The sequence below is a fragment of the Felis catus genome, chromosome C2, assembly GCF_018350175.1.
Source record: "Felis catus isolate Fca126 chromosome C2, F.catus_Fca126_mat1.0, whole genome shotgun sequence".
Classification (NCBI taxonomy): Eukaryota; Metazoa; Chordata; class Mammalia; order Carnivora; family Felidae; genus Felis; species Felis catus.
In genome coordinates this window covers 11471578-11489665 of record NC_058376.1, presented here as the reverse complement: position 1 = coordinate 11489665, position 18088 = coordinate 11471578, and the positions used below count along the sequence as shown (strand labels likewise).

General features: G+C 47.3%; 1 protein-coding gene across 6 annotated transcripts in view; it reads left to right on the top strand.

Annotated features, from left to right (window-relative positions):
- Positions 1-18088, top strand: part of ITSN1 (intersectin 1) — a 220478-nt gene that overhangs the window by 191734 nt on the left and 10656 nt on the right. For 5 of the 6 annotated variants that reach the window (XM_023238780.2, XM_023238781.2, XM_023238779.2 and 2 more), the window contains 4 exons: positions 1388-1494; positions 7093-7276; positions 9230-9328; positions 16193-16360. In XM_023238780.2, the coding sequence (XP_023094548.1) occupies positions 1388-1494; positions 7093-7276; positions 9230-9328; positions 16193-16360 (558 nt within the window). Of the gene's footprint in view, positions 1-1387; positions 1495-7092; positions 7277-9229; positions 9329-16192; positions 16361-18088 lie in introns of those variants that run through there. The other variant, XR_006584829.1, reaches the window with a different exon arrangement.

The window sequence follows — 18088 nt, the reverse complement described above, 5'->3', positions numbered from 1 at the left end:
ATATTACCTCTGAGGAAAACCTGTTGCTGAGAATGAAGATGTTTCCTCCCAGGTCCCCGTGTACTGCCCTGTCCCAGAGGATGCCTTGTTTTGTCTCTCCTCCTGGGTGGCTGTTGAAAGGCCTGGGCCACTTGGTCCAGAAGGATGAGGAGAGGCAGAGTTGGGAACCCCTGGTTTTGAAGAAGACTTTTGTTTATGCTCACGGGAAGTTGCCATGTTAGCAACAGGGGTTTGCAGAGCTGAATGGCAGGATCACTCTACAGTTTGAAAAACATTGTAATAGTTTTGAAACTCCTGCTCCCCCGCTGCCCCTCACCTAACAGTTGTGCAACTATCTCCTTGGACAGTCTTAACCAGGAACGTCACCACCCGCTGCCCAGTGTTGAATGGGTACAGGAGGCGGGATGGGTTACTGGTCCAGGAGGCACATTCATGCGTAGGAAGTCATGGTGCATACTTAGGAAAAGTTCCCCTTCCTCAAGACACTTGACTGTCACTAAATATGCAATCTAGGATGTCTAGGATGTGAATGTCACCCCCTTAGATGTGGCACTTTTGTGCAGTGGTCTGGTACATGCTGGGTTCAATGTCAGCTCAAGGACTCATGAAGAATAGGGCTCCCAGGGAACAGCCTGAGCCCAGCCACATTTATTTCAAAGATGGGACACGCTGTCCCATCTCTAAAGACCCTTCAGAAGAGCGCCCTGCCTCTAGTAGGAGACGATGACCTCTTTGCAGGCAGGGGCTCGCCACGTGGGGCTGGGCGGAGAGCTGTGATTTACCCTGAGTCACCCAACCACGCAGAGCTTGGATCCTGGGCAGGCTCATTTCTTTCCCGGAGCCGCAGCCGGCCCCTGTACCAGCCCGGCCCAGGCCAAGGGCCCAACGGCAGAAGACATCACCCAGGCTGCCTGGTTAGAGTCCCTGCTTCCTTGGGCGGCTCCCCTCCGGGTGCCCGAGGCTTGTCTATGCAACAGACGCTGCAGGCGAGCCTGAAAGAGCCGCCCACACCCACGTGCATCCTGAAGCCCCCCACTTCTCCCGCCATGCCCACCCCCCACTGTGGGCAGGTAAGAGTGTGCGTGACTTTCGACAGGCCTCCGGGCTTTATCCTGGTGGAGTTAAGGCCCGTCCTCTAGAGTTCAGCCACCCTTCCCTGTAAAACAGTGCAGAGACCTGATGGGGAACCCCCCCCCCGCCCCGCAAACGCTCGGGTAGAGTGGGGGAGGGGCGTCTGCTGCAGAAGCTGCGGGAAGCTTCTGGGCCTCCCCAACAAAGCTGCAGACGGCCCGGTCCTCTCCATGCTCTGCACAGACCTGCGTGCGTGTGTTTCAGGTGTAACGCTAACGGTTTGCTTTCTGAACTGCTTCGTTTTCTGCACCTGTAGATCTTTCAGAAACCCCTGATGGAGTCTGAGCTGCTGACAGAGAAAGAGGGTGCTATGATTTTTGTTAACTGGAAGGAGCTGATTATGTGTAATATCAAACTACTGAAGTAAGCCTCTCTCCCCTAACCCCGGCCTTGCTTCGTCCCCTCGGCTCTCACACACTAGCACCTCCGCGTGGCTTTGTCCGTGTGTCCCCCGTGCATGCCGCCCCGTGTTTCTTTCTGCCTCTTTTGCTCATTTCCACCCATAAGCACCATGATTCCTTTTCGCTCCCCCCCCCCCCACCATGCTTCCCGCACACACACCGCCAGTTTGTCATCGCACAGAGTAAATTGCCCACTTCCTGCTTTCACTGTGGGTCTAGAGTTTCCAGAGCGAGGCCAGTCCTGGCTGCCGATCGCTGACCGGCTCCCTCCCGGGGCATGGGGTGGCTCCCCACATGCCTGCCCGCAGGTCCGGGTCCCGTGGGGGAATACTGTTCTCTTGGGACATTCTTGGCTCCTGGGGGCGGAGAATGGTGGGTACCATTTGCTGCCCGTGGTCAGCATTTCCTCAGGTTAACGCTCTGAGAAGCTAGCCTGGAACCCCTTAAATTTTATTCCCATTTTGGTTTTTCAGAGGCAGCTTCAAGGCCAGGGAGGAAGCGCTGGGTCAAGAGACCTGTCAAGGTCTTGACCAAGTCAAGAGACCTGGGTTTGGAGCCCAACTCACTGCCCAGCCTCTTTGAGCCTCGGTTTCCCCATCTGTAAACTGAGGGGGTTGGATTATGTCGTCACAAAGGTCCCTTCTAAAAAGACCCCACCCCACCCCACCCCGAGGGGCCTGGGTGGCTCAGTCAGTTGAGTGTCGTCGGCTCAGGTCACAGTCTCGCAGTTTGTGAGTTTGAGTCCCACATCAGGCTCCCTGCTGTCCACAGGAATCCCCCTTTGGATGCTCTGTCCCCCCCTCCCTGCCCCTCCTCCTGTCTCTGCTCTCTCTCTCTTTCTCAAAAATAAATAAATATTTAAGATAATAATAATAATAATAATAAAAGAATACCCCAAATCTGTGCCCAGCAGGCCGTACTTTGGAACAACACTTGCTAAGAACACAGAGTAGGCCTGTGGCGATCCAGCGGGCTGGGGGGGAAGGGCCGCCCCCCACGGGGGCCCCAGGTTGAAGCGCAGCCCCAGAAACCTGGAATCCATTCCCAATCTTCATGTTCCCGTAACTGGGAAGCAGCTATTTCCTAAATGTGATCCCTCATTCTTGTAAAGTAATTCCACGCCCCTCCCCCCCCCCCACTTTCTTGAGTGTGTGTTTGGGAGTGGTGGGGGGATGGGGAGAGAAGTGGGTAGAAATAAAAACATGACATGTGCTCTCTCTGTGCTCTGGAAAACAAATAATCAGAGATGACCCCCAGGGGTGCTTTGAGAAAGTGTTTCCATTATCCTCCTTGAGGAGGATGCTGTAGAAGTTTCTGAATGTAGATACGGGTCAGATGCTTAGGCCTACATCTTGTTCTTGCTCTACTGGCTGTGTCTTTGGGCAAGTCGCTTACATTCTCTTGGCCTCGGTGTCCTCATCTGTAAAATGGAGATAATAATGGTACCTACCACGTAGGGTGGCTGTTAGGAGGTCTTTAGATGAACGTGCCTGCCTGTCTTCAGTGTTGGGCTCAGCCCCCTTGCCTTGGAGCCAGTGAGGCTAGTTAACCCCTGAACCTACAGGAGCTGAACCTGAAGGGTTGGAGACAAGTTGTTTCAAAATAGCCACAAGTTGAAAATATACCTACAAGTAATTTTTATTTAAGTTTACTTATTTATTTTAGACAGAGAGAGACAGAGAACAAGCGGGGGGGGGGGTGGCAGAGAGAAAGGGTGAGAGAACCCCAAGCAGGGTCCACGCAAAGCCTGATGTGGGGCTCGAACTCATGAACCATGAGACCCTGACCTGAGCCAAATTCAAGAGTTGGATGCTCACCCGACTGAGCCACCCAGACGCCCTTGAAAATATACCTGCAAGTTAAAACCTCTTTCCTTGGGCAGCAATCAGTGGGCGGTGGGGAGGTGGGAGATGCATCTCACGTCCCCAAGGGCCCTTGCCCCCCATGTCACCCTCCCTCCTGTCCTGTCAGGCAAACAGCAGCCCCTTCCTTGAGCTCTGTCACGGCCAGCCCCTTCCTCCCGTTAGCGCTGATGTGCTCCCCAGCCCCGGAGGTGGGAATCGAGAGTGCTTACAGCTGGGAAAGCCAGGCTCAGAGAGGTCCAGTGACTTGAAGTCACACAGAAGGCAAGCCTGTGTCCCAGGCTGCTCTGTGGATGACCTACTGGAGGTTCCACCCCATCCTGCAACCGATGGAAAGAACGTGGAGCCAGGAGGTGAATGTCCTAAGTTTGTGTCTGGCCCCCAGCGCCTTCTAATTTGTTCTGGGCAGTTTCCTTGGGCAGACCCCTCTCGGACCCCTTGTCTTGGGACCTGTCAACTTGTAGGTGTGGTGCCTGCCTGGTCGGGCATGCAGGGTTATCCTGAGGAGCGAGGAGGTGAGCCATACCCCTGGCACACTGTCAATCATGTCAAACATGCCTGCACAGCACCGTCTTCCTGCCATCACAGTGTCCCTGTGCTCTGTCCCCTTCCTCCAATGACCTGATCAGTTAGCTTGGGTGAACTAATGTTTTTATATTCTAGATAAAATATTTAATAGGAGCCTTCTGGGGATCTGATTTCTTTCTTTTTTTTTTCCCTTTTCTATGTCACTATGAAAAATTTTAAACAGAAAAATGAAAAGAAGTATAAGGTGAACGCCCATATTGTGGATTGTATAGTGAACATCTTGCTACATTCCTTTGCTGCATAGACTTGATTTCTCCTGCAAAAGATTAACCCCAATGATGGGGGGATTTGGGGGCCCCTGCAGGCTAGAAGAGGAAGGCTTTTTTGGATAAAGAGACTGTAAGGCAGCAATCCCTGGAAGGCCACATATCTGCCACTCCCGATCCAAGGGCCAGCGACTCCTTGAACTTGGGGTGGGAGGGGGAAGGACATGGGATTTAGGAGACAGATAAATAAGAAACAAATACAATGAAAATAAAGGGGTGCTAACTGGGACATAGGACTTCCTACTAATGATGCCTCTGGTTGGGGGTCAGAGCGGATGGTTTGTTCTCTTGCTGGTGAGTGGAGAGCTGTGAAATTTGCTTTTAAGAAGCAGAGTAGGACAGAAAGATCTAGAACGTTTTTATGTTAAGAGTGGGCACAGGCCCCTGAGTATAGCTGTCAGAAGTGATAGAAGGGACGCAGAAGTGACATAGGGCTGTGCAAACCAGGTGTTAGGGACTGTTTTTTTGTATTTTTTAAAATTTTGTAAAGTTTATTTTTTTTGAGAGAGACAGAGAGAGTGCGAGTGGGGGACAGGTAGAGACAGAGCGAGGGAGAGGTCTGGACGCTGTGTCTATTGTCTCACGCTCAGTGCTCAGGGACCTGGAGCTCCGGGGTCACAGGTCACACCTCCTGGGTTCAAGGGCTGCTCCCGTCAGTATTAGCTGTGTGAGTTTGGTCAGGTCTCTCGGTTTCCCTAGGCCTCAGGTGTGCCAACAGCCAATAGGGAGAGTTAGCAGTACACATGAGAGTGTTTGTTTGATACGTAAAGGACGTATTAATAAATGCAAGCTCTGTTGACCATGTGCTTGCTCTGCGGACCTCAGAGGGTCGGGAGCGCTAATTCATCCAGCAAACACCGAGCGCTCTTTGAAATGTCCATTAGCTGATTGCTTATCAGCCGTTCACGGCCTCCACCCAGTAAACCTTTAGATGAGATTACAAACCAGCTCACCAAAGGGCAGAGCTGTGGCAGTTGAGTCACGTGACCCGGGAGCCCGGTGACACCCTCTGTTCAAACCCATTCAGGCCCAGTCCTGCCTGTGCGGTAGAACATCCCAGAAGGAGACCCACGAGTGAACCTAACAGGTGCCTAGTCCATAGTAGGAGCCTGGTTTTAAGCCTGGCCCCTAGGTGGACAACTCGAGTCTGCAAGTGTGGGGTTCCAGAACCCAGGCGTTGGTTTAACCTCTTCACGACAATGCCCATCTTTCTTCTTTTCTCCTTTCCTTGTCTCCTCCATTATTATTTTTTTTAAGGGGGTGGGGGAGGGGGTGGTACTTTTATTCTCTTAGAGAAAGATTCTTTTGCTCCTCCTCATAGGAAAATGATGGAATGATGGAATTTCTTCCACTGTCCATCCATAACCAGTTTGTAACATGGTTATTCAGGGCTCTGGTCCCCAGAACTGGGGGTGACATCATCCCCAATTGAGCAAGTTGAGGAAATTTCTACATGTTGGGAGATATTCCATACCAACCCCCTCAATGAGCAATGGACATTTATCTATTCTGAGGGTATCAGGCTGCCACCCCTCTCCCCCCAAGCTGCCAGTGTTGATGGGCATCTCTCCCTACAAGGGCATCTGCAGAGAGAGAATTACTAGTTGTTCAGACCACATAATTTATTTTCCCTAAAATTTCTCTCCCTGACTTGTTTGCCCAGTCCAACGATTATTCCTTTAGCCAAAAATGTAGGAGAAAGAAAATAATGTGATGTGAAGTTTTTAAAGCCTAATGCTAATATTGCAAAGCTTCCTTGGAATTCTATAGCTTTATCCTTACCTCAGGGCTTCTCTAACATGACCATGAAAGCAGCCAAAGGTTATGTGAAAATCATATATTGTACCATTCTGTTTCATCCATCCATCCATCCATCCACCCATTCACCCATCCATCCATCCATCCATCTATCCATCATCATTGGGGTAGGCAGAACACATTCATGCCTCATGTTGTGGTCCTGCCGTCAGGGTGCATTGCTATCCTTGCTGGCTAGAAGCCCAGTGATATGTCCTCTAGAGGCTGGTGTTAGGAGTTCTCATATTGGAGTTGGAAGGTTGGGGTGCACAGTCTTGGCTCTCATGGCCCTGAACACTCAGGCTGCCGCTGGACCCAGAACAAACCTTTCCCAGTCCCATCAGTCTCTCCTCAGCCTCCAGGATGTGAATTGTGTGGGTTCATTGGTCCATTATCATATAAACAGGTTTCTCTTTTCAGAACCCCGTAATCCAGTCAATTTCAAATTAGCCACAGCAATGAAGCAGTGAATCACACAGATAGTCCAATCATTTGTACCTGGCTTTGGTGAACATAATGGGATTATTTTTCTGTGGCAGTTGACTTTTACCATCTTAATTATGTTATGTTCAGTCTGAAAATGAGCCTTCATGTCCCTTGGCAACAGTAGCCTCCCTTGGGTGGCACTGGTCCGGAATCAGACTCCGTGCTGGGGCCACAGTGGCCTGGGACTTTGACCACAGATCGTCTATGAAGTGAGACATCAACACAGAGATCCTGTCTGAGTTACTAAATAACTGATTCTGTATTTCTCCATGAGAAAAATACTATTTTTCATGCTGACTCCTGCAGCAAAGACTTCTTTGAAAAGTTTTTATTCCTAAGAACCAGCCAACAGCCATCATGCCAGAGAAAAATGGCCCGGTGATACCTCTCTGTAGCACTAGACTCATTTCTTTTCTGTTCCTTGTCTCCCCAGTAGATCCTTTAGTGGCCCTGGGTCTGTGCCCCTCACACACATTCTGTTTCTGTACAACCTGGAAGTGTACCATGTCACCGTTGGCTGAGGGTAAAGGCAGGGGGCTCACTTCTCACGTTCCCGTGCAGAGCGCTGAGAGTCCGCAAGAAGATGTCTGGGGAGAAGATGCCCGTGAAGATGGTCGGCGACATCCTGACTGCCCAGCTGCCGCACATGCAGCCCTACATCCGCTTCTGCAGCTGTCAGCTCAATGGGGCTGCCTTGATCCAGCAGAAGACGGACGAGGCCCCGGACTTCAAGGAGTTTGTCAAAGTAAGGAGCCCAGGCTGAGCCGAGCCCCGGCCCCTGAGTGGTTGTCGCAGGACAGCTGGGGGTGCGAGGAGCGAAGTCAAGCCTGCAAGCTCATTCCTGCTAAAAGCCAACAGGACTCAGGTCTTGGCTGAGCGACAGGGGTGATGTGGGCTGGCAAGTGTGGCTGTGACCCAAGGGGTGGACGTGGAGAGGAGGGGCCAGCCCTGCGCCCTGCAGCTCTGATCTGTGGTCCAGGAGTGTTAGTGGTGTTGTTTGGATGCAGGTTTTAATCTTCTGTCTCATTTGTCAGGCCCAGCACGGCTGGCGCCCCTCAGGTTTCCTATTCTGTTTGGCCTGAGCACCCCAGTTCTTTGCTGCAGAGGGAATGGCCAGGAATCCCAGTGGACCCTTTGTTCCTTTTCCAGTTTGTTCTTGTTGATGGCCTCAAACCCTAAGAAGCCTGTGGGGGTGACTGTGGGATGCAGGACGTCTACCTTGGGGATAAGGGGATCTCGAGAGCCATGTGTCCACCAAGGGACGTCTGGGGAGGTGGGCCCCGTGCTGCTGGAGGCTCCAGGCCCTGGGACTTGGCATTGACTGCGATAGGTCCCTGCTGGCCCCACTGGCCCACTCAAACAGCCCGCACGTCTCCCAGAGAAAAAACCATAGGAAGAGAATCAAATAATTTCTGCTAAACAGTTACATTTTAGGGAATAGACCAGTAACACTAATGGTAGGCTTATCTTTGTACCTTGTGCATTTGGGGGCAGACCATTCCCTCTGGCTCAATAATCGTGTTTGTGGAATCATCACTGTGAGGTACAAGGGTGTTCCCTCCTTGACCATTGCATCATATGATGCTTGTTCTTTCTTGTTCCCCTGGTGTTTCTCAACATGAAATGCTTTGATTTGCTCTCCAGTGAATCGGGACATTCTAAAGTCATTCAAAGGGGAGAAATTTCGGTAAGAAGTAGGCCCAGGGTGGTCTAGAGACTGGAGAGCAGATGCTCGGCCACCTGGGGTTTCAGCCGAGGGCCAGTCCTCCTTGGGCACAAGGCAGGATGAATTCATCACTGGATGCACTTGAACTTGAGGGAAATGCTGACACCACCCAGGGCAGGGGGCTTATTTCCGTTCCCTGATCACCTCCCCTCACCCCATCCCTGAGGGGGTTTGACGTGCCCTTGCCAGGTGTGAGGTGTTCCTGCAGTGATGATGTCCACGTCTGGAGCGGATTCAGACACTGACAGTTGGGGCCCAGGTCACGGCAGCCGCCTGTTTCTAAGGCTTTGTTAAACCTGACCAATGCCTTTGAAAGCTGAGTCACCATGTTATCCCTGTGACTTATGGATGGGATCATCTTTTGGGCGTAAAAGGACTCTTTCCCCCAGTTGAGTTGAAGAAAGGGACAGGTGGTCTAGGGTGGGGACAACTTTCAGGACTTGAGATTGCAGTCCTCACCCCTCATGTCTCAGCTCCACTGTCCTTGCCTGCCTGGGGCTCCCACAGGGATGTGCAGGCTGCATCTGAACCAGACAATGAGATCCAGCCCTCGTGCCATCTCTGGGACTTAAGGGGAATTTTTATTCTAATTTTACAGTCGTGTGTCTCTTCTTATTCCTGGGACTGTTATAAAGCTCTGGCAGATATCCAGAAGAAATATTCTCTGTAAAGTCAGAATCTCATCTCTGTAAGGGAGGAATTGTATGTCCCAGGGAGGGTGTACTGACTCTGGAGACCAGGACTTAACCCTGGTGGCTGAGTCACATCTACTGGTGTCCAGTGTCCATCTGGAACGTGCCTCATCCTGGACCAGGATGATGAGTCAGGCCCTTCCAACTCCAGGCTCCTCAGTTCTGGTCCAGATAAATGAGACAACGTGATGGGTGGAGAGTCCTCAATAACATCAGTGTTGATGTCACTGACTCGGTTTTGCAGATTTCTTAAGTGCATTTAAAACATCTCTCATTTCAGAGACTGGCAATGGACCCTCGATGTAAAGGGATGCCACTCTCTAGTTTTATACTGAAGCCTATGCAACGGGTAACAAGATACCCACTGATCATTAAAAATGTAAGTAGCCATCTCACCTTTTCGAGCAGAAGAATGCTTGCTGAGCATTTCAGGGATCCGGGGTCACGGGCAAGTTCCCCAGCCAATGCACCTGGTATCTGTTGTTATCGAATCATACTCCAATGGGATGTTGGAAGCATCTGCTTGGTAACTCAGAAAGAAAAGCTGTTTATTGTGAAAAGAGCTAATGATATACAGTCTTCAGCTGTGATTCCAAGTGGCTTTTACCCTATAAGTTGGAAAAAGGGAGCTCAGTTCTTGGTTCTTTTCCTAATCGAGGTGTAATGCCTTCGTGCCTCGATTTTCCCACCAAGAAAAAGAAAGAAACGTAATGCCGACCACCCATCCTCAGAAAGCCATTGTGAAGCCATCTCACAATGTCTCCATCTCCAATATGAGGGAGCAGACCCCGACATCCTCTGAGCCTGTGATTATATAACCACAGGGGGGCTAGCTCCTGGAGACGGGCTTTAGATTTGGTTCCGTTTAGTGGAGACTTTAGACGCCCAGATCTGGGCACTGGTGTGCTCATTGCGATTGGGGTGTTATTGCCATTTGAGTCTCTCAGTGGGAGAGTCAGGAAATATATGTATGTATTATATTCATACACACATACTCACATATATGTAAGTGTACACACATACATTTATATTTATGTCTAGATCAATCCATGTATATAAAAATGCATATTAAAACCTATGAGTTGACACTGATACCTCCTGTTCTAATCTTTAGCCACAGAATTTATTCTAACCTTCCCCCTTTCTATACTTACAACTTTTCTATGAGAACCCTGCCTCTCATTATCCTCAGTATGTTTAGTAATTTTCTCAAACTCTTTATAGTAACACATCTCCCTCTGGTCTCCTCAGTTCAACCCCAGCTTGAGGCCACAAAAGACACTCTGGCCACCTTGGCTGAATTAAATGATTAGATTGGAAGCAGGCCTTCGACCTACTGTCTCCTCTCTTCCAACCTGACTGTTACTATTTAACTAGCTCAGTACTTCTGTTTACTTCCCCCAATATTTAATTGCACATTGGAGTTGGAAACAGGCTTTTCAAATAGGTGTTTTAGATCTAGCCAGTGAGGAAAGGGGGACAAAAACAAGAAAAGAACCGAGAGTCATACATATTAAAGAGGAAAAAACAAATTATAGTTATTTGCAGAAACGTGCTTGCTGCCCTTTCAAGGACCTGAGAATGAACTGAAAAATAGTGCGGCTAAGAAGAGATTTTTAAAAGGTAGCCAGTTATAATACATATGAAAAACCGTCAAAGTACTAAGATGAACTATTTTTTATGAGACTGAGGTGGAGAAATTCTTAGCATGGCACTAAGAAAAGAAAGGTAAAGGATTTAGAGTTGTAGCAACTTAAAAAAATATTTTAGTCTGGATGTTCATTAAGTAGAGCAAATAAATTGTGATAGATCTGTACTATGAAAATATTTTGAAAAATAGAGACTTCTATGAATTAGCATGGAATGACATCCAGAAAATGCTATTAAGTTAAAAAAAAAAAAGGGGGCGGGGAGGGGGGCACCTGGGTGACTGACTCTTGATTTCAACTCAGACCTTGGTCTCAGGGTTGTGAGTTCAAGCTCCGCATTGGGCTCCACACTGGGCATCAAGCCTACTTAAAACAAAACAAAGCAAAACAAAACAAAACAACACCTTGCATGAGTAATCCTACCGTGTGGTTCATTTTGCAAAACAGAGGACAAGCTCTATGTGTGATTATTAAATATGTGCAGAGCATCCAAAAGTAGTTAAAGGGATGCCCTTCAGTCTGTTATCTCTTGGGTAGGATAGTAAAGGCAACTTTCACGTTTGCTCTGTGTACTTCTGTATTGTTTGAATCTTGCATATCAAGAATGTGTCAATATATTATTTCTAACAATATTTTTCTTAAAAATTTTCTGTGTGACAAAATATAATGAACAACATCAAAAGACAAATGACAGATGGAACCTGGGTAAATATATTTCAGACTGTATGTAAGTGGGTGCTGAAATATACATAGACGACCTACCTGTATCTCTGTATTTATCTATGTGTCTACCTATCCTCTAAGTAAGGCAACTTACAGCTCAAAAGGAAAAAGATAAATACTCCAGAGGGAAAATAGGTAAAATATACAGCTAGATATTTCTGAGAGGCAGTGCAGAATAGCAGTAAGGAACACAGTCAGGAGACAGGCTGCTTGGGTTTGAATCTCAGTCCCCACTGCTGTATACCCTTGGGTTAAGTTACTTAACCTCTTTGGGCGTCGGATGCCTTATCTGTAAATTAGGGACACTAATACTACCTACTGCAAAGAGTTGTGAGAATTAACCAAGTTAGTATATGTAAATGTACCAAATTTAAATTAACTAGTAATAAAAGAGATGCATGGCCACACAAGAAAATACCTTGCTTTGGGCTTGCCAGATAGGCATATATTGAAAAGATTGTAGGTCAACAGTGTTGACAAAAATGCTGAAGGTAAAGTCGTTCAGGCTCTTGGAAGGTGTTGGACAGATCAAACTGCACATTCTCTTTGGCTCAACACTTCCACCTCTAGGAATTTGTCCTAAAAAAAATAATCAGAGAAATATTTAAAAATTAGGAGCAACATGAATTTTTATGGGAAGGGAACTATTTAAATGACTTGTAGTTCATCCTTACAACGATGCATCATAGGATCCTTAAAAATGATAGCATAGGTCCACAGGATATGGGCATCAAATGATATTGTGTAACTGCTATTAAGTGGGGGGAAAAACGGTGTGCAAAATGGCACAGTGTGGTATGGTAGCATATTTAATTTTTATTTTCTAAAAAGTTGTGTGTGTGTGTCTGTGTGTGTGTGTGGGGGGGGTGTGTATGTGTAGGCAGAGCATTTAACTAATATACAGACAGAAGTTCTCTCCAGATGGGGAGATTATGGGTGATTTTTTAGGTTCTTTGTTTTTATTTCAAAAAAAATTTAAAAAAAATTTTTAATGTTTATTTACTTTTGAGAGACAGAGCATTAGCGGGGGAGGGGCATAGAGAGAGGCGGACACAGAATCCGAAGCAGGTCCAGCTCCGAGCTGTCAGCACAGAGCCTGACGCGGGGCTCGAACTCACGAACTGAGATCATGACCTGAGCCGAAGTTGGACACTTAACCGACTGAGCCATCCAAGCGCCCCTTAAAAAAATTTTTTTTTACATTTATTTATTTTTGAGAGAGAGAGACAGAGCACAAGTGGGTGGGGGGGAACAGAGAGAGAGAAGGAGACACAGACTTCAAAACACGCTGCAGGCTCAGAGCTCTCAGCACAGAGCCCGACTTGGGGCTTGAACGCATAAACTGTGAGATCATGACCTGAACCGAAGTCAGACGCTTAACCAACGGAGCCAACCGGGCACCCCAAGTTCTTTATAACTTGCTGAATTTTCTGAATTCTGAATATTGTACAATATTACAGAAAAATCAATAAGGCCATTTCCATTTTGAAACAAAACAAAGCAAACTGTTAGAACTAATAAGTTCAGTGAAGTTGCAGGATACAAAATCAATACACAAAAATCTGTTGCATTTCTATACACTAATAATGAACTATTGGAAAGAAAAATTAAAGAAACAGTCCCATTTACAATTTCATCGACAAGAGTAAAACACCTATGAATAAATTGAACCAAGGAGTTGAAAGATCTGTGTATTGAAAGCCGTAAGACATTACTGAAAGAAATTATAGAAGACACAAATAAATGGAAAGATATTCCATGCTCATGGATTAGAAGAATTAATGTAGTTAAAATATCCGTTCTGCCCTAAACAGCATACAGATTCAATGAAAGCCCATTCAAAATTCCAACATTTTTCACAGAAATAGAACAATTCTAAAACTTGGAGCCATAAAAGACCCAAATAGCCAAAGCAATCTGGAGGAAGAAAAACAAAGCTGGAGTCATCACACTCCCTGATTGCAAACTATATTACAAAGCTATAATAATTAAAAAAAACAGTATGGTACTGGCATTAAAAACAGATACATAGATCAGTGGAACAGAATAGAGAACCCAGAAATAAGCCCATGCATATATGGTCAATTAGTTTACAATAAAGGAGCCAAGAATATATAATAGAGAAAGGACAGTCTCCTTAATAAATGGTGTGTGTGTGTGGGGGGGGGATGTGCCTGGGTGGCTAGGTCAGTTAAGTGTCTGATTTTGGCTCAGGTCATGATCTCAACAGTTCACGAGTTTGAGCCCCACATCAGGCTCTCTGCTGTCAGTACAGAGCCCGTTTCAGATCCTCTGTCCACCCCACTTTCTCTGCCCCTCCCCTGTGCACAGCCTTCCAAAAAATAAACATTATTAAAAAATTAAATCAATCAATCAATCAATCAATCATGTTGGGAGAACTGGACAGCCACATGCAAAAGAATGAAACTGGACCAATGTCTTAAACCGTACACAAAAATTAACTCAAAATGGATTAAAGACTCGGATGTAAGAGCCCAAACCATAAAACTCCCGGAAAAAAACAGGTGGCAATCTCCTTGACAATGCGAATAGGTCTTGGCAATGATTTTTAAAAATCTGACGCCAAAAGCAAAAATAAACAAATGGGACAACAGGAAACGGAAAAGCTTCTGCACACCAAAGGAAACTGTCAACGAAATGAAAAGGCAACCTACTGAATGGGAGAAAATATTTGCACATCAAAAATCTGATAAGGGGCTAGCATCCAAAGTATATAAAGAACTCATACGACTCATATAATAGCAAAAAAATAAATAAATAAAAAATAAACTCCCACGAACAATCCGACTTAAAAATGGGCAGAGGATCTGAATAGGCATTTTCCCAAAGACAACATATAGGTGGTCAACAGGTACCTGAACAGATGCTGAACATAATGAATCATCAAGGAAATGCAAATAAAAATCATCTCACACGTGTTGAAATGACGATTATAAAGAAATAGTAAGGGTTGATAAGGATGTGGAGAAAAAGGAACTCTTACCCACTGTTGGTAGGAATGTAAATTGGTGCAGCCACTATGGAAAATAGTAAGGAGGTCCCTTGGAAAATTAAAAATAGAGCTACCGCACAATCCAGGCATTCTACTTCTCAGTATTTACCTGAAGAAAACAAGAACAGTAATTTGTAAAGATAAATGCACCCCTATGTTCATTGCAGCATTATTTATAACAGACATGGAAACAACCAACTTGTCCACTGATGGATGAATAGATATATAAATTATGATGTAAATATATTATGTGTAACATGTATAATATAATTTATATAATGGAATATTATTTAGCCATTAAAAAGAGTGACATCTTGCCATTTGCAGCAACGCGGACCTCGAGGGCATTATGCTAAGTGAAATAACTCAGACACAGAAAGACAAATACCATATGATCTTTCTTGTATTTGGAATTTGAAAAAAATTAATTAAAAAAGCCTCCCAAGCTCACAGATACAGACAACAGATTGGTGCTGGCCGGAGGTAGGGGTAGGCAGTGGCATAAATGGGTAACCTGTTTTTGTTTTTTTGTTTTGTTTTGTTTTTAGTTCAAATAAATTGAAGAAGAAAAAAAAGGAAAGCAAAACGAAACAAAAACAAAGACAAATGAATTCACACAAGCCAGCTGTGTGGGCTCCCAGTCTAGCACTGTAATCCTCAGACTGGGCTGCACGTTAGAATCACCTGGAGAGCTCTAGAAAATTCTTACGCCGGAGTCCCACCCCCCCAGGGATATGGTCAGGGATGACAACAGGAGTTTCCAAAGGGATCCTGACCTCAGCCGGGATTTGGCCTGGAGGGTGGGGCCCTTGTTGGAGATGATCGGTGGCCACGCAGGACCCAGAATGTGCATTTTTCTCAAGTTAGGGGCTTACCTAGGACTTTAAGCCGAAGTGTGCCTTTGAGATGAGATATTATTCGAGGTTAGGTCCACTTGAATTATTTGTGTTTGGACAAAGCCTCGGTAGGTACACCCGATGATAATCGTTCCCTTTTACTGAGCACCTTCCAAGGGCCAGGCACTTTGCAAAGTACTTTACTGTATCAAATCACTGAGTCCTCCAATCTTATAAAGGAGGTGCTGTTAAAGTTTTTTTTAATGTTTATTTATTTCTGAGACAGAGAGAGACAGAGCATGAGTCTGGGAGGGGCAGAGAGAGAGGGAGACACAGAATCGGAAGCAGGCTTCAGGCTCCGAGCTGTCAGCACAGAGCCCCACGTGGGGCTCGAACTCACGGACTGCGAGATCATGACCTGAGCCGAAGTCGGTCGCTTAACCAACTGAGCCACACAGGCGCCCCCAAAGGAGGCGCTGTTAGCATCCCTACGTTTCATATGAGGAAATTGTGGTTCAGAACATTTACGGGACTGACCCATAGCATGCCTGGTCAGTCGCAGAGCAGAGATTTTAATGCAGGAGGTGGAGCCCTAGGACTGGCACTCTTAACCGCTGGCCTCGAGGGTTCTACCCAGAAAAAGGCACATTTGCTCAGATGTACCCCTTTGCACGCTGGTCCAGAGGAGCACAGGTTGCTGCAGCTGTGCACGGACCCAGGAAAAGAGCCATTTTCCAGGGAGAAATCCACGCGGGGTGTGTAATGCGCTCGCTGCAGCCACTGCCCTCCTCATACCAAAGTATAAATAACGTGGGCGCCCCCTGCCTCCCGAGGGGCCCTGGCCAACAAGGAGTGGCCGTCACGCTCGCGTCATTGCTGCAGTTGGGTGCTCAGAGCTGCGGTTTCTCATGTGAGCACCCATCAGGAAAGGTCCAGGCCCTCCTGTGCTGGGCCCCCCAGCACAGGGGACCCCGGGTCCACCTGCACCGCCTGAGGCTGCCGTCTTCTGTCCTCCCGTGTAGATCCTGGAAAACACTCCTGAAAACCACCCTGACCACAGCCACTTGAAGCACGCCCTGGAGAAAGCGGAGGAGCTGTGCTCCCAGGTGAACGAAGGGGTGCGGGAGAAGGAGAACTCCGACCGGCTGGAGTGGATCCAAGGCCACGTGCAGTGTGAAGGCCTGTCCGAGGTAGCTGCCTTCGGGGCTGGGACCCGGGCCTCCCTCCCGCTGAGCCTCAGCGGCGAGAAAGATCGTGAACTGTCCTCTCCAGGCTACAGCCTGTTCTGTCTCCAGCTGCCTCTCCCCTGCAGGTTCAGGAGCAGGGGAGAGGCAGCTGGAGACAGAACAGAACCTGTCCCGCTGACTTTTTAATTTCTGTATTGCTTTCTTCTCCATTTTCGACAGTTCTGTTTGTGTTGTCGGATCTGCTGGTTCCTCTCTTGTGTCTTGTCCTTGCACGGGTGGCCATGCTCTGCATTTTTTTTTCCCCCCTAACACATTTTAAACATATTCCTGCATATCTCACAGCGGAGAAGCGTAGTATCTACAGTTACGGATCTCGTTCCCTTCTGCTGTTTCTGCTAGCTGTCCACCGCGCATGCCTGCTTCTCTGTATGTACTGTGATTTTCGATCGTGAGCTCAGTGTCCCTTGGAGCTTTATCTGTGGGACCTTGGAGCCCTGAAGTTGCATTCCTCCTGAGAGAATTGCTACCAGGATCACCCTAAGTTTCACGTAGAGGGGTTTTTGGATCACACTAGCGTGTGAATTGTAGTTGTGAATGGGTCGGGAGTTGCCCTGTGGCTGCAGATTCTCAGGGGCATTTTTTTTTCATTCCACTTACACCAAGTCAAAAACAAGCAAGTCTTCTTGTTCATCTCTGCTGCGCTTGAGTTCACTCGTGGCCTTTCCTCTGTGGGCTTCTTTTGGTGGAGCTCTCCTGTTAGATCCCTCAGCTCAGTGAGCCCTGGAAACATCGCTTGTTTCCTGCGGCCCATATGGCTTTTGAAGTGGACGCTGAAGGTCACCAGATTCAAGGGAGGCTGTCAGGCTGAAGCTGGCTTTGGGGTTTATCTTCTGGGGTTCACATTTTCATTGTTTTCGGCCTCTGCACATTGTTTTAAACTTGTTTTTGTTTTACATTTTTATCATTTTGCTTGCATTTCAAAAGTGAATTTTTATATTCTACTCAGTTTTTTAAAATTTTCACTGGATAGGTCAGTGTAGCCCATCAATACTGGAGCAACAGAAGTCTCGCTTCTAGTATTTCATTATTTCTTGTGCCCTACCTTTCCCTTAGTTTCATTTATTCTTGCTGCCCTCCCCCCCCCCCTTTCTTTGCCTCTGCATGCATGTGCGTGCACGCACACACACACACACACGTGCCTGCACACACACCATTCACTAGGGTTTACCAAAATGCCCAGGCAGAACGTATCCCCCACATCCCCCTCTTCCTGTGGCTTCCTCCTTCTTACAATGCTTCAAAGGCAGGCACTACCCGAGGAAGTTATCACCGCTGGTTCCTTCCCTGCCTCACTTCCTTGTTGGCCTTCAGCACAGGTGTGGGATAAGCCAGCCCGTGGGAGCAGCCCTGTGGAAATCCAGGTGACAAGTGTAGACTCCCATTTTGGAATTTTGGGTCGATAATCAATCCAGGGGCATTCATCCGGTTGGTTGGCTCATTTATGCTTTCATCCATTCATTCATTCAATAAACATTTCTTGAGCACCTGCCCATGTGCCATTGCCTTAGTGTACTAAACACTAAGGACATGAAAATCACAAAGATGTCACCTCTCCCCTCTCTAGGGTCTGCGGTTCTGGATGAAGTGGAGGGACAAAACCAACGTTTACGATGAAGTATGGGTGGCAAGGCAGAGCCAGTTGCAGGTGCTGTGGGAACACATGATGAAGAG